General features: G+C 48.5%; 1 protein-coding gene across 6 annotated transcripts in view; it reads left to right on the top strand.

The window, feature by feature from the left end:
- Window positions 1–1,881: 1,881 nt before the first annotated feature.
- The window catches only part of RPA2 (replication protein A2), a 158,785-nt gene continuing 143,760 nt past the window's right edge, over window positions 1,882–16,906 (top strand). The window contains exons 1-3 of one of the 6 annotated variants that reach the window (XM_063954559.1): window positions 1,882–2,104; window positions 2,868–2,974; window positions 10,951–11,052. In XM_063954559.1, coding sequence (XP_063810629.1) covers window positions 2,059–2,104; window positions 2,868–2,974; window positions 10,951–11,052 — 255 coding nt within the window. In that variant the 5' untranslated portion in view covers window positions 1,882–2,058. Of the gene's footprint in view, window positions 2,105–2,162; window positions 2,360–2,448; window positions 2,737–2,867; window positions 2,975–10,950; window positions 11,053–16,906 lie in introns of those variants that run through there. The other 5 variants (XM_063954562.1, XM_063954563.1, XM_063954561.1 and 2 more) reach the window with 5 other exon arrangements.

The raw sequence follows: 16,906 nt of genomic DNA on the forward strand, positions 1-16,906 counted from the left end.
TTGCTTTAGATTATTTGAGGGAGGGGGCCCCAAACCGGTATCTTGTATAGAGGTCTAAATCCGGCACTGCTTACAGCCACTGTACAAACCGGACCTGACAGTGCTGCAGACTGCAGGATAGAGGAATGAAGGGGCCCCATTTCACTGATCCATAATATTGAAAGGTAGGACGTGTGCATATACACCCCATCCTGCTTGTTATGGAAGATGTATATGCAATTAATCCTGAGTCTTTTGACGTGGGCCAGCGTATGCTACTGTATTTTGTATTTGCACCTTATAGGGACAATACTTGTCTATATGTATTGTTTAGGATAATTGGAAGGTTAAAGTCCTCAGTCAGCACTACACTCAACCATATATTTATACTTCCGGGGTGTGAGTGCACTGCACAATCCAATACTGTAGTTGCTCTTCTACATTGCCCACGGCGCTGCGGCTTGTTGCTGGCATCCTCCCGTGTAGCACATCTACGATCAATCACACCGACATGCATGTGGACGCCTAGCACAGGGCTAGCCCACCCCGCATGACATTCCCTGCCCCGTCGCACAAATACAAAAGCATTGCACAGCAGCAATGCTTTTGTACTTCGGGAGTAGCTCCCTACCAGCGCAGCGCGCTGACAGGGAGCTACTCGTCACTGCTCGGGTCGCAGCGGCTGCGTGTGATGTCATGCAGATGCCGCGGCCCGCCCTCCCCCCCAACAATCCGGGCACGCCTACGTTGCCCGCCCCGTGCCCCCTAAATGGCGGCTAAACACCGCCGGCCTGCCCAGCGACCACCTCTGCCTGTCAATCAGGCAGAGGCAATCACTGGGCTAAGACAGCCGTTGGCTGTCTGGCATGCAGTGCCGGCGCACTTCAAACCTGATTGCTGCTGTGCGTTTTCTGAATCAGCCCCATGAGCGCCTCCCAGTGCTGGCCTCGCACATTGTCATGTTGCTTATCACTGACATACCTCCGGGTGTAGTACATTACCCTCTCCAGGAGGGACAGAATACATGCCCTCCAACATTTTACACACAAAAATCGGTACAAATTAGAAAAAGGGGCGTGGCCACTGGTAAAGGGGGCGGGGTCACTCCCCTTTTCCTATACTTCCCATGGAAGTTTGGAGAGCCAAAAATAGGTACAGACTATAAAAAAAAAGTACTGTACCTATTAAAAAGGTACAGTTGGAGGGTATGAGAATACTCTGCTTCTAGACTTTTCTCTTACTGTATGATTGCCGGCACCTGCTTTAAACAGATTAATGGCTAGGAAAGGTGTTTCACCACAGGTGATGGCAATCAGAAATATGAGGGAAGTCCAGGAGCAGAGCATTCTGTCTCTCCTGGAGGGTCATGTTGGGAGGTATGCACTGACATACACACAGCTCTATGGAAGATGTCAGTAGGTACAGTCCCCACCTGTGCTGCAGAAGCGTCTTCACCCAGCCATATACCCTGTGCTGTGCCTGGCAGCAGTAACAGCGCACTGTGGGATTGTCCCCCTCGCACTCTGCAGCACAAGTAACGACGACGAAATTAGACCTTAGTAACTTTATTAAAACACACACATTAACATGCGTATGACATGACATAAGCAATGAGATCACCGGCCCAGACCGGCAGGAAAACAGGAGCTCCCCACTCATCTTATGACATTAAACGCGACGACGAGTACGTAGAAACTGCATGACGTGCACGCATGGTAGATGCTAGAATCAAGTGGGCTAAGGGACCTCCCCTGGTGACGTGACTCCTCCCCTAGATACGTCAGAAGGTCCCTTCTCCCACTCCGAAATAGAATCAACCGTGCACGCATAGGGCCAGTCAGGGAGATGGGTGACACTGCGTCATATCGGCGCTACGAAGATGCATATACGTGATGATGTCTCCACGTAACGTGGAATCAGGAAGGTGTTGATTGGCCAGAAGAGGTTCCCGCGCGGCGGGAGACGTGCTGTGACTGGTGGCGGGAGACGGTCACTGTGGGCGGGGTCTGTTATTGTACCAAAGTGGTGAGCGCGCCAACAGGCTGCTGGCGGACAGGTGGTGGAAAGATCCGGGTCGCAATGTGGAACAATCAGGGTGAGGGCTGGCAGCTGGTACCTGCAGTGTGTATGTGTCACATAAGCGCAGCGAGGTGTACCAATGTCAAGCTCCCTGCATGCCTGCCATGTTTTACATTGGTGCGCATACTGCGTGTTCACGGCCACCGATCTGCACGTGCATCAGTGGGGTCTGAGAGCGGGCTCTGGAGGATCCTTCTCAAGTGAAGCAGATTATCGCATAGGCTATGTGCTTATACTGTACCTACTTCACAATGTGTTAGCTGCTGTGGCCAAGGTCCGGACTGAAGCATTTTGGAGCTTGGTGATTCTGACAGTTTATTACCTCCCCACACAAACTGAACCAGAGCAGCAGCGGCCGCACTTTACAGCTGGCTGAATTTGCACAAAACTGCTTGCCACCCCATAGAGGTCTGAGCAGTTTTGTGTGAATTGGGGCTGATTTGCAGCCGCAAACGGTGCAAGATTGGGTGCTTTTGCTGGCGTTTAAATGCTGTTGCAACAGCACTTTGCACCCTTCAGAAATAATTGGATCGACACCTATGGAGGTTGCTTTTGTGGTCACAAATGGAGGGACACTGGCAAATATCGGAAATATCTGTGATGGTCCCTGTTCCTTGAATCCTCAGGAGCCTTCTTGTTCCACAAAAATGTTCTTTAACCAATATGTTAATATATCCAGTAGGTTTTTGGCAAAGTGAAATTAAACTGCAGTGCATTTGAATGCAATTACACATATTGTTTTGTTTTCCATATTTGCTCTCCATTTTATCTTTCTAATGCAGACATTTGTTGTTGTCATTTCATATTAGGTGGTTTTGAAGGAGGCTATGGTGGCTCTGGAATGGGAGGAGGTGGATATACGCAGTCACCTGGAGGCTTTGGATCCCCAGCCCCCACACAAGGAGAAAAGAAATCTGTACGTTCAAAGTTAAGGTCTATTTATTTTAGTACAAGATAAATGAAAATTAAGTTTGATTAACTGCATGAAGATGAAAGCCTTTAGTCACATAGAGAATTATTTCTTCTGGATGATGGATCCAATCTATAAACAAAGTTTTAAAAATTTAGTAAGTAATTTTCCTTTTTGATAGTCGTGTTAAGCCGGGTGCACACTGGGTGACCTCAGCTAGTTGGCAGTCAGTGCTATATCGCCGATAGCTAATTAGGGGAGATCACCAGTGTATATACACTGTACGATATTGTGCAATGATGTCATCCCCCCCTCACTGCTGAACATGCAGCTCAAAGATATAGTTAATGTTGAGCTGCATGTAGATCATGGATCAGCGAGAACGACCCGTGGGTGCGAGCATCATTAATCCATACACACTGGACGATATGAGTGATAGATCTTTTAAAAAAAATTGTTGTCGTTCATATCTTCTAGTATGTCGCCCAGTGTGTACAGGGCTCAAGTGGGTGCTGGGACCGCTGCCAATCTCCTTTGCTGCTCCCTGGGCGTGAGTTAAAAAAAATCTTATGTACCTCAGGGGCAATTTTGGATTTTTGTTGGTAGGTGTGCTCCCCGCTACCCACAGTATAGAATAAACAAAACAACAACGAAAAACATGTTAATCCTTGCATGCGATAGTGAAAAGGTAGATGATATGTGACTGTTGGCTAGGCTAATCATGTAATTGGTCTTTATCAATCAGCTTTAGAATTGGTCTACTTCAGAGATTCCCAAACTGTGTGCCGTGGCTCCCTGGGGTGACTCGGGACACTTTCAGGGGTGCCCTGGGTTGGTGGTCCAGGACCAATTCAAATTACTCATGGTCAATATAATAGGCAAAACCAGTGCTGGTGGCTGCCAGTCATAAAATATGTGGCCAAACAGAAGCAAATCTTGTCCCTCACCACACAACTGACCCTAAGGATGACATATAAACGCAATCTACTTAATGTAATTTCTCTGACGTCCTAGTGGATGCTGGGAACTCCGTAAGGACCATGGGGAATAGCGGCTCCGCAGGAGACTGGGCACAAAAGTAAAAGCTTTAGGACTACCTGGTGTGCACTGGCCCCTCCCCCTATGACCCTCCTCCAAGCCTCAGTTAGATTTTTGTGCCCGAACGAGAAGGGTGCACACTAGGTGGCTCTCCTGAGCTGCTTAGTGAAAAAGTTTAAGTTAGGTTTTTTATTTTCAGTGAGTCCTGCTGGCAACAGGCTCACTGCATCGAGGGACTAAGGGGAGAAGAAGCGAACTCACCTGCGTGCAGAGTGGATTGGGCTTCTTAGGCTACTGGACATTAGCTCCAGAGGGACCGATCACAGGCCCAGCCATGGATGGGTCCCAGAGCCGCGCCGCCGGCCCCCTTACAGAGCCAGAAGACAGAAGAGGTCCGGAAAATCGGCGGCAGAAGACGTCCTGTCTTCAACAAGGTAGCGCACAGCACCGCAGCTGTGCGCCATTGCTCTCAGCACACTTCACACTCCGGTCACTGAGGGTGCAGGGCGCTGGGGGGGGGCGCCCTGAGACGCAATAAAAACACCTTGGATGGCGAAAAATGCATCACATATAGCTCCTGGGCTATATGGATGCATTTAACCCCTGCCAGTTTTCCTTAAAAAAGCGGGAGAAAGGCTCCGCCCCCTTCTCGGCGGCCTATCTCCTCAGCACACAAGCGCCATTTTCCCTTACAGCTCCGCTGGAAGGACGTCTCCCTGACTCTCCCCTGCAGTCCTGCACTACAGAAACAGGGTAAAACAAGAGGGGGGGGGGGGGGGGGCACTAAATTGGCATAAGAATCTATACAGCAGCTATATAAGGGAGAAACACTTATATAAGGTTGTCCCTATACATTATATATAGCGCTCTGGTGTGTGCTGGCAAACTCTCCCTCTGTCTCCCCAAAGGGCTAGTGGGGTCCTGTCCTCTATCAGAGCATTCCCTGTGTGTGTGCTGTGTGTCGGTACGTTTGTGTCGACATGTATGAGGAGGAAAATGGTGTGGAGGCGGAGCAATTGCCTGTAATAGTGATGTCACCCCCTAGGGAGTCGACACCTGACTGGATGGTCTTATGGAAGGAATTACGTGATAGCGTCAGCACTTTACAAAAGACTGTTGACGACATGAGACAGCCGGCAAATCAGCTAGTGCCTGTCCAGGCGTCTCAAACACAGTCAGGGGCTCTAAAGCGCCCGTTACCTCAGATGGTCGACACAAACCCAGACACGGACACTGACTCCAGTGTCGACGGTGAGGAGACAAACGTGACTTCCAGTAGGGCCACACGTTACATGATCACGGCAATGAAGGAGGTTTTGAACATTTCTGATAATACCCTTTTTTGTGGTGCTTGTAGTATGTGGGGTGTGAAAAAACTACCCGTAGTTTTTCATGAATTAAATGAGGTGTGTGATGAAGCGTGGGTTTCCCCCGATAAAAAAACTGATAATTTCTAAAAAATTATTGGCATTATACCCTTTCCCGCCAGAGGTTAGGGCGCGTTGGGAAACACCCCCTAGGGTAGATAAAGCGCTCACACGCTTATCAAAACAAGTGGCGTTACCGTCTCCTGATACGGCCGCCCTCAAGGAACCAGCTGATAGGAAGCTGGAAAATATCCTAAAAAGTATATACACACATACTGGTGTTATACTGCGACCAGCAATCGCCTCAGCCTGGATGTGCAGTGCTGGGGTGGCTTGGTCGGATTCCCTGACTGAAAATATTGATACCCTGGATAGGGACAGTATATTATTGACTATAGAGCATTTAAAGGATGCATTTCTATATATGCGAGATGCACAGAGGGATATTTGCACTCTGGCATCAAGAGTAAGTGCGCTGTCCATTTCTGCCAGAAGAGGGTTATGGACGCGACAGTGGTCAGGTGATGCGGATTCCAAACGGCATATGGAAGTATTGCCGTATAAAGGGGAGGAGTTATTTGGGGTTGGTCTATCGGACCTGGTGGCCACGGCAACGGCTGGGAAATCCACCTTTTTACCCCAGGTCACCTCTCAGCAGAAAAAGACACCGTCTTTTCAGGCTCAGTCCTTTCGTCCCCATAAGGGCAAGCGGGCAAAAGGCTCCTCATTTCTGCCCCGGGGCAGAGGAAGGGGAAAAAGACTGCATCAGGCAGCCTCTTCCCAGGAACAGAAGCCCTCCCCCGCTTCTGCCAAGACCTCAGCATGACGCTGGGGTCTTACAAGCGGACTCAGGCACGGTGGGGGGCCGTCTCAAGAATTTCAGAGCGCAGTGGGCTCACTCGCAAGTGGACACCTGGATCCTGCAGGTAGTATCTCAGGGGTACAAATTGGAATTCGAGACGTCTCCCCCTCGCCGGTTCCTGAAGTCTGCTTTACCAACGTCTCCCTCCGACAGGGAGGCGGTATTGGAAGCCATTCACAAGCTGTATTCCCAGCAGGTGATAATCAAGGTACCCCTCCTGCAACAGGGAAAGGGGTATTATTCCACGCTGTTTGTGGTGCCGAAGCCAGACGGCTCGGTGAGACCTATTTTAAATCTGAAATCCTTGAACACTTACATACAAAGGTTCAAATTCAAGATGGAGTCACTCAGAGCAGTGATAGCGAACCTGGAAGAAGGGCACTATATGGTGTCTCTGGACATCAAGGATGCTTACCTCCATGTCCCAATTTGCCCTTCTCACCAAAGGTACCTCAGGTTTGTGGTACAGAACTGTCATTATCAGTTTCAGACGCTGCCGTTTGGATTGTCCACGGCACCCCGGGTCTTTACCAAGGTAATGGCCGAAATGATGATTCTTCTTCGAAGAAAAGGCGTCTTAATTATCCCTTACTTGGACAATCTCCTGATAAGGGCAAGGTCCAGGGAACAGTTAGAGGTCGGAGTAGCACTATCTCAAGTAGTGTTACGACAGCACGGGTGGATTCTAAATATTCCAAAATCGCAGCTGATTCCGACGACACGTCTGCTGTTCCTAGGGATGATTCTGTACACAGTCCAGAAAAAGGTGTTTCTCCCGGAGGAGAAAGCCAGGGAGTTATCCGAGCTAGTCAGGAACCTCCTAAAACCAGGTCAAGTGTCAGTGCATCAATGCACAAGGGTCCTGGGAAAAATGGTGGCTTCTTACGAAGCGATTCCATTCGGCAGATTCCACGCAAGAACCTTTCAGTGGGATCTGCTGGACAAATGGTCCGGATCGCATCTTCAGATGCATCAGCGGATAACCCTGTCTCCAAGGACAAGGGTGTCTCTCCTGTGGTGGTTGCAGAGTGCTCATCTTCTAGAGGGCCGCAGATTCGGCATTCAGGACTGGGTCCTGGTGACCACAGATGCCAGCCTGAGAGGCTGGGGAGCAGTCACACAGGGAAGAAATTTCCAGGGCTTGTGGTCAAGCATGGGAACGTCATTTCACATAAATATCCTGGAACTAAGGGCCATTTACAATGCCCTAAGTCAAGCAAGGCCTCTGCTTCAGGGTCAGCCGGTGTTGAACCAGTCGGACAACATCACGGCAGTCGCCCACGTAAACAGACAGGGCGGCACAAGAAGCAGGAGAGCGATGGCAGAAGCTGCAAGGATTCTTCGCTGGGCGGAAAATCATGTGATAGCACTGTCAGCAGTGTTCATTCCCGGAGTGGACAACTGGGAAGCAGATTTTCTCAGCAGACACGATCTCCACCCGGGAGAGTGGGGACTTCATCCAGAAGTCTTCCAATTGATTGTAAACCGTTGGGAAAAACCAAAGGTGGACATGATGGCGTCCCGCCTCAACAAAAAACTAGACGGGTATTGCGCCAGGTCAAGGGACCCTCAGGCAATAGCGGTGGACGCTCTGGTAACACCGTGGGTGTACCAGTCAGTGTATGTGTTCCCTCCTCTGCCTCTCATACCCAAGGTACTGAGGATTATAAGACGGAGAGGAGTAAGAACTATACTCGTGGCTCCGGATTGGCCAAGAAGGACTTGGTACCCGGAACTTCAGGAGATGCTCACGGAGGATCCGTGGCCTCTACCTCTAAGAAGGGACCTGCTTCAGCAGGGACCCTGTCTGTTCCAAGACTTAACCGCGGCTGCGTTTGACGGCATGGCGGTTGAACGCCGGATCCTGAAGGAGAAAGGCATTCCAGATGAAGTCATCCCTACCCTGATCAAAGCCAGGAAGGATGTAACTGCACAACATTATCACCGTATTTGGAGGAAATATGTTGCGTGGTGCGAGGCCAGGAAGGCCCCGACAGAGGAATTTCAACTAGGTCGTTTCCTGCATTTCCTGCAAACAGGACTGTCCATGGGCCTAAAATTAGGATCCATTAAGGTTCAAATTTCGGCCTTGTCGATTTTCTTCCAGACAGAATTGGCTTCAGTTCCTGAAGTCCAGACTTTTGTAAAGGGGGTACTGCATATACAGCCTCCCTTTGTGCCTCCAGTGGCACCCTGGGATCTCAATGTGGTTTTGGGATTCCTAAAATCACATTGGTTCGAACCACTTGCCACAGTGGATTTAAAATATCTCACATGGAAAGTGGTAATGCTGTTAGCCCTGGCTTCAGCCAGGCGTGTCTCAAAATTGGCGGCTTTATCCTATAAAAGCCCTTACCTAATTTTTCATACGGACAGGGCAGAATTGAGGACTCGTCCTCAATTTCTCCCTAAGGTGGTTTCAGCGTTTCACTTGAACCAGCCTATTGTGGTGCCTGCGGCTACTAGGGACTTGGAGGACTCCAAGTTGCTGGACGTAGTCAGGGCCCTGAAAATATGTTTCCAGGACGGCTGGAGTCAGAAAATCTGACTCGCTGTTTATCCTGTATGCACCCAACAAGCTGGGTGCTCCTGCTTCTAAGCAGACTATTGCTCGTTGGATTTGTAGTACAATTCAGCTTGCACATTCTGTGGCAGGCCTGCCACAGCCTAAATCTGTAAAAGCCCATTCCACAAGGAAAAAGGGGCTCATCTTGGGCGGCTGCCCGAGGGGTCTCGGCTTTACAACTTTGCCGAGCAGCTACTTGGTCAGGGGCAAACACGTTTGCTAAATTCTACAAATTTGATACCCTGGCTGAGGAGGACCTGGGGTACTCTCATTCGGTGCTGCAGAGTCATCCGCACTCTCCCGCCCGTTTGGGAGCTTTGGTATAATCCCCATGGTCCTTACGGAGTTCCCAGCATCCACTAGGACGTCAGAGAAAATAAGAATTTACTTACCGATAATTCTATTTCTCGTAGTCCGTAGTGGATGCTGGGCGCCCATCCCAAGTGCGGGTTGTCTGCAATACTTGTACATAGTTATTGTTAACTAAATCGGGTTATTATTGTTGTGAGCCATCTTTTCACAGGCTCCTCTGTTATCATGCTGTTAACTGGGTTCAGATCACAGGTTGTATGGTGTGATTGGTGTGGCTGGTATGAGTCTTACCTGGGATTCAATATCCTTCCTTATTGTGTACGCTCGTCCGGGCACAGTATCCTAACTGAGGCTTGGAGGAGGGTCATAGGGGGAGGGGCCAGTGCACACCAGGTAGTCCTAAAGCTTTTACTTTTGTGCCCAGTCTCCTGCGGAGCCGCTATTCCCCATGGTCCTTACGGAGTTCCCAGCATCCACTACGGACTACGAGAAATAGAATTATCGGTAAGTAAATTCTTATTTCTTTTTAAATTTCTCAATAAGACCTTTTTGGAATAGGGGTGCCGTGAAAAAAATTCTAATATTCTAGGGAGCCGTGATTCAAAAAACTTTGAAAACCACTGGTCTACTTGGTATAGAATAGTCAGTGATCAGATGAGTGTGAGCTATATATTATACATAAACAATGTCTTGCTATATGTGTCAACATATAGTTTAAAATCCTAGTGAGATGCAGACAGAAGTCAGTGGATAGCACAATGATTGATGAAGACAACTGCCCTTTTGAATGCCATAAGTCTCCAGGTATGCCTCCTCATAGCTGTCTGTCTTCTGCTTAGTGGCAAGTAGGGAGGCCAATCCTGGGCCATTTTTTCAATCCCGGGTATCGGGATTGAAAAATGGTCAATCCCGGGATTGGCTTTAGACTGTGTCCGGCTGTTGCCCCGCCCCTCCCCACCCGCCCTGCAGACATAAAAAAAACGTACAAACCTGTACAGCGAGGTAGTAGGTGATGAGCAGCCGGCGGGTGAGTACAGGGGAGCCGGGAGGAGGCAGCGGGTGAGTGCATGGGGAGCCTGGATGAGGTGGCGGGTGAAGTCCGTCGTACTTTGCGGCTGCTGACAGCGCAGCGTGACCTCACAGGCACAGGTCATGCTGCGCAAGGGGAGCCGGGCAGCTTCTGAGCGTCCTGAGGAAACTCAACGCTGATCCCTCAATCCCCGGGATTGGAGCTTCCAATCCCGGGATTGAATCCCGGCCGTTTTTGGGCCCAAATCCTGGGATCCCGCCGATCCTGATCCCGGGATTGGCCTCCCTAGTGGCAAGTATGAGAAGCTGGGACTATAGTTAAGATATGACATAGGTATATGGCCATCAAAATGTAACCATCACTTGTTTACCATCGATGGTTTGCTTAGAAACAGGCAACAAATAGTTTGTGCATGTGCAAAGGTGCTCTGCTACGGACCCAGTGTATGCGGTGACATCGGGAACCTACATCCAGCTGACTCTGATGCACAGATATAAATAGAAAAACCATTGTATCAGAAAAATTGTTGGTTGACAACCACTGTAAGACAGCCATCTGTATGTCTAAGTGAACTATAATGGTTTCCGGTAGGGATGATTCTTGCCACTGGTGGTTTACAATCATGCAAAAAAGATTGTTATAACCTTTTCTTTCTAACAGTCCTCCTACCAAAGACTTAATATGAACAAAACCAGTATAGTGATACTCTTATGTATTACTGACATTGACGCTTCAATTACATAATTTTTTTTGTCCACCACAGACATATGTTTAACCTATCTTTTGCTTTTTGTTTTTGCTGTGCAGAGATCTAGGGCACAACAAATAGTACCCTGTACAGTATCGCAACTTCTGTCTGCTACCCAAAATGATGAGCTGTTCAGGATTGGAGAGGTTGAGCTTTCCCAGGTGTGTATGAGGCTCCTCTAGAGATAGATATGGATATATCTATCTCTATTTCTTATACAATATGACTTTCAAGAACTCGATCCATTGCAGACAATAAGGTTTTTCTCTAACGTCCTAAGTGGATGCTGGGGACTCCGTCAGGACCATGGGGTTTAGCGGCTCCGCAGGAGACAGGGCACAATAATAAAAGCTTTAGGATCAGGTGGTGTGCACTGGCTCCTCCCCCCATGACCCTCCTCCAAGCCTCAGTTAGATTTTTGTGCCCGGCCGAGAAGGGTGCAATCTAGGTGGCTCTCCTGAGCTGCTTAGAATAAAAGTTTAAGTTAGGTTTTTTATTTTCAGTGAGTCCTGCTGGCAACAGGCTCACTGCTACGAGGGACTTAGGGGAGAGAAGTAAACTCACCTGCGTGCAGGATGGATTTGCTTCTTGGTCTACTGGACACCATTAGCTCCAGAGGGAGTCGGAACACAGGTCTCACCCTGGGGTTCGTCCCTGAGCCGTGCCGCCGACCCCCCTTGCAGATGCCGAAGTTGAAGAGGTCCAGAAACAGGCGGCAGAAGACTTTCAGTCTTCTTAAGGTAGCGCACAGCACTGCAGCTGTGCGCCATTGTTGTCAGCACACTTCATACCAGCGGTCACTGAGGGTGCAGGGCGCTGGGGGGGGCGCCCTGGGCAGCAATGTATTATACCTTTTTTATGGCTAAAATACATCACATATAGCCCTTGAGGCTATATGGATGTATTTAACCCCTGCCAGATCTCACAAACTCCGGGAGAAGAGCCCGCCGTTTTAGGGGGCGGGGCCTATTCTCCTCAGCACACGGCGCCATTTTCCTGCTCAGCTCTGCTGTGAGGAAGGCTCCCAGGCTCTCCCCTGCACTGCACTACAGAAACAGGGTTAAATCAGAGAGGGGGAGCACTTATTTGGCGATATGATTACATATGTGAAAATGCTATAAGGGAAAACACTTGTATAAGGGGTTGTCCCTGTATAATTATAGCGTTTTTGGTGTGTGCTGGCAAACTCTCCCTCTGTCTCCCCAAAGGGCTAGTGGGGTCCTGTCCTCTATCAGAGCATTCCCTGTGTGTGTGCTGTGTCGGTACGTGTGTGTCGACATGTAGGAGGACGATGTTGGTGAGGAGGCGGAGCAAATTGCCTGTATTGGTGATGTCACTCTCTAGGGAGTCGACACCGGAATGGATGGCTTATTTAGGAATTACGTGATAATGTCAACACGATGCAAGGTCGGTTGACGACATGAGACGGCCGGCAAACAAATTAGTACCTGTCCAGGCGTCTCAGACACCGTCAGGGGCTTGTAAAAACGCCCATTTACCTCAGTTGGTCGACACAGACACTGACTTCAGTGTCGACGGTGAAGAAACAAACGTATTTTCCTTTAGGGCCACACGTTACATGTTAAGGGCAATGAAGGAGGTGTTACATATTTCTGATACTACAAGTACCACAAATAAGGGTATTATGTAGGGTGGGAATAATCTACTTGTAGTTTTTCCTGAATCAGATAAATTAAAGTGTGTGATGATACGTGGGTTTCCTCCGATAGAAAATTATTGGAGGTATACCCTTTCCCGCCAGAAGTGAGGGCGAGTTGGGAAACACACCTTAGAGTGGATAAGGCGCTCACACGCTTATAAGAACAAGTGGCGTTACCGTCTCCAGATACGGCCGCCCTCAAAGAGCCAGCTGATAGGAAGCTGAAAAATATCCTAAAAAGTATATACACACATACTGGTGTTATACTACGACCAGCAATCGCCTCAGCCTGAATGTGCAGCGCTGGGGGGGCTTGGTCGGATTTCCTGACTGAAAATATTGATACCCTTGACAGGAACAATATTTTATTGACTATAGAGCATTTTAAGGATGCATTTCTATATATGCGAGATGCGCATTCTGGCATCAAGAGTAGATGTGATGTCCATATCTGCCAGACGATGTTTATAGACATGACAGTGGTCAGGTGATGCAGATTGCAGACGGCACATGGAAGTATTGCCGTATAAAGGGGCGGTCCATCGGACCTGGTGGCCATGGCAACAGCTGGAAAATCCACTTTTGTTACCCCAAGTCACATCTCAGCAGAAAAGGACACAGTCTTTTCAGTCTCAGTCCTTTCGTACCCATAAAGGCAGGCGGGCAAAAGGCCAGTCATATCTGCCCAGGGTTAGAGGAAAGGGAAGAAGACTGCAGCAGGCAGCCCATTCCCAGGAACAGAAGTCCTCCACAGCTTCTGCCAAGTCCGCAGCATGACGCTGGGGCCATACAAGCGGACTCAGGTGCGGTGGGGGGTCATCTCAAGAGTTTCAGCACGCAGTGGGCTCACTCGCAAGTGGACTCCTGGATCCTACACGTAGTATCCCAGGTGTACATTGGAAATTCGAGACGTCTTCCCCTCACAAGTTCCTGAAGTCTGCTTTACCAACGTCTCCCTCCGACAGGGAGGCAGTATTGGGAAAAAATTCACAGGCTGTATTCCCAGCAGGTGATAATCAAAGTACCCCTCCTACAACAAGGGAAGGGGTATTATTCCACACTATATTGTGGTACTGAAGCCAAACGGCTCGGTGAGATCTAAAAGATTTGAACAATTACATACAAGGGTTCAAATCAAGATGGAGTCACTCAGAGCAGTGATAGCGAACCAGGACGATATGGTGTCACTGGATATCAGGGACGCTTACCTACATGTCCAAATTTTGCCCTTCTCACCAAGGGTATCTCAGGTTCGTGGTACAGAACTGTCACTATCAGTTCAGACGCTGCCGTTTGGATTGTCCACGGCACCCCGGGTCTTTACCATGGTAATGGCCGAAATGATGATTCTTCCTAAAAGAAATATGGACGCTTTCCTGATAAGGGCAAGGTCCAGAGAACAGTTGGCGGTCGGAGTAGCACTATCTCAAGTAGTTCTACGACAGCACGAGTGGATTCTAAATATTCCAAAATCGCAGCTTTTTCCGACGACACGTCTAATGTTCCTAGGAATGATTCTGGACACAGTCCAGAAAAGGATGTTTTCTCCCGGAGAAGAAGGCCAGGGAGTTATCCGAGCTAGTCAGGAACCTCCTAAAACCAGGAAAAGTATCAGTGCATCATTGCACAAGGGTCCTGTGAAAAATGGTGGTTTCTTACAAAGCGATCCCATTCGGTAGATTTCACGCAAGAACCTTTCAGTGGAATCTGCTGGGAAAATGGTCCGGATCGCATCTTCAGATGCATCAGCGGATAACCCTGTCTCCAAGGACAAGGGTGTTTTATTCTGCGGTGGCTGCAGAGTGCTCATCTATGAAAGGGCCGCAGATTCGACATTCAGGACTGGGTCCTGGTGACCACGGATGCCAGCCTGAGTGGCTGGGGAGCAGTCACACAAGGAAAAAATTTCCAGGGAGTGTGATCAAGTCTGGAGACTTCTCTCCACATAAATATACTGGAGCTAAGGGCAATTTACAAGGCTCTAAGCTTAGCAAGACCTCTGCTTCAAGGTCAGCCGGTATTGATCCAGTGGGACAACATCACGGCAGTCGCCCACGTAAACAGACAGGGCGGCACATGAAGCAGGAGGGAAATGGCAGAAACTGCAAGGATTCTTCGCTGGGCGAAAAATCATGTGATAACACTCTCAGCAGTGTTAATTCCGGGAGTGGAAAACTGGGAAGCAGACTTCCTCAGCAGGCATAACCTCCACCCGGGAGAGTGGGGACTTCAGCGGGAAGTCTTACACATGATTGTAAACCGTTGGGAAAAACCAAAGGTGGACATGTTGGCGTCCCGCCTGAACAAAAAACTAGACAAATATTGCGCCAGGTCAAGGGACCCTCAGGCAATAGCGGTGGACGCTCTGGTAACACTGTGGGTGTACCAGTCAGGGTATGTGTTCCCTCCTATGCATCTCATACCAAAAGTACTGAGAATCATAAGAAGGAGATGAGTAAGAACGATACTCGTGGTTCCGGATGGGTCAAGAAGGACTTGGTACCCGGAACTTCAAGAGATGCTCACGGAAGAACCGTGGCCTCTACCTTTAAGAAAGGACCTGCTCCAGCAGACTTACCGCGGCTGCGTTTGACGGCATGGCAGTTGAACGCCAGATCCTGAAAGGGCATTCCAGATGAAGTCATCCCTACCCTGGTCGAAGCCAGGAAGGATGTAACCGCAAAACATTTTCACCGCATTTGGCGAAAATATGTTGCGTGGTGTGAGGCCAAGAAGGTCCCTACAGAGGAATTCCAACTGGGTCGTTCCTACATTTCCTGAAAACAGGACTGTCTATGGGCCTAAAATTAGGGTCCATTAAGGTTCAAATTTCGACCCTGTCGAATTTCTTCCAGAAAGAACTGGCTTCAGTGCCTGAAGTTCAGACGTTTGTAAAAGGGGTACTGCATATACAGCCTCCTTTTGTGCCCCCAGTGGCACCTTGGGATCTCAATGTTGTTTTGAGTTTCCTAAAGTCACATTGGTTTGATCCACTCACCACTGTGGAATTAAAATATTTCACATGGAAGGTGAAGATTCTATTAGCCCTGGCTTCAGCCAGGCGAGTGTCAGAATGGGCGGCTTTATCATATAAAAGCCCTTACTTAATTTTTCATTCTGACAGGGCAGAATTGAGGACTCGTTGTTTAGCCTGTATGCACCCAACAAGATGGGTGTTCCTGCTTCTAAGCAGACGATTGCTCGCTGGATTTGTAGTACAATTCAGCTTGTACATTCTGTGGCAGGCTTGCCACAGCCAAAATCAGTAAAAGCCCATTCCACAAGGAAGTGGGCTCATCTTGGGCGGCTGCCCGAGGGGTCTCGGCTTTACAACTTTGCCGAGCTGCTACTTGGTCAGGGGCACACCCTGACTGAGGAGGACCTGGAGTTCTCTCATTCGGTGCTGCAGAGTCATCCGCACTCTCCCGCCCGTTTGGGAGCTTTGGTATAATCCCCATGGTCCTGACGGAGTCCCCAGCATCCACTTAGGACGTTAGAGAAAATAAGAATTTACTTACCGATAATTCTATTTCTCGTAGTCCGTAGTGGATGCTGGGCGCCCATCCCAAGTGCGGATTGTCTGCAATACTTGTACATAGTTATTGTTACAAAAATCGGGTTATTCTTGTTGTGAGCCATCTTTTCAGAGGCTCCTTCGTTGTTATCATACTGTTAACTGGGTTCAGATCACAGGTTGTACGGTGTGATTGGTGTGGCTGGTATGAGTCTTACCCGGGATTCAATATCCTTCCTTATTATGCACGCTCGTCCGGGCACAGTATCCTAACTGAGGCTTGGAGGAGGGTCATGGGGGGAGGAGCCAGTGCACACCACCTGATCCTAAAGCTTTTATTATTGTGCCCTGTCTCCTGCGGAGCCGCTAAACCCCATGGTCCTGACGGAGTCCCCAGCATCCACTACGGACTACGAGAAATAGAATTATCGGTAAGTAAATTCTTATTTTTTTTTTGTTTTTTTTTGTGTTTAGTTTTAAATTATTACAACTATTTTGTGCTATAGTAAGTTCATATACTTGAAGTGTGATACTGTTGTGTGAATGGAAACATTGCAATTTAATTAATGTTTCTTAAAAGCTAGGTGGTATATACCTCTAGAGTGGTATACCAAAGACTTTGTAAGTGCTGATGTAAAAGTTAGAACTGGATGCACTGGTTTCTCTTTTCCATGTCTTGTATAAGTATTACAATGCATGTATTAAACTCGTCATAATATATTCATTATCTCTTGATAGTTGAATATATTCTTCTTTTTTTTTTTTTTTTTTTTTTTATGCATGCAAACAACTGAACATGAATATAAATGGAAACCAGTGTATTGCTGAAGTGATTGTAGAA

This window comes from Pseudophryne corroboree, chromosome 2 (assembly GCF_028390025.1).
Source record: "Pseudophryne corroboree isolate aPseCor3 chromosome 2, aPseCor3.hap2, whole genome shotgun sequence".
NCBI classification, from domain to species: Eukaryota; Metazoa; Chordata; class Amphibia; order Anura; family Myobatrachidae; genus Pseudophryne; species Pseudophryne corroboree.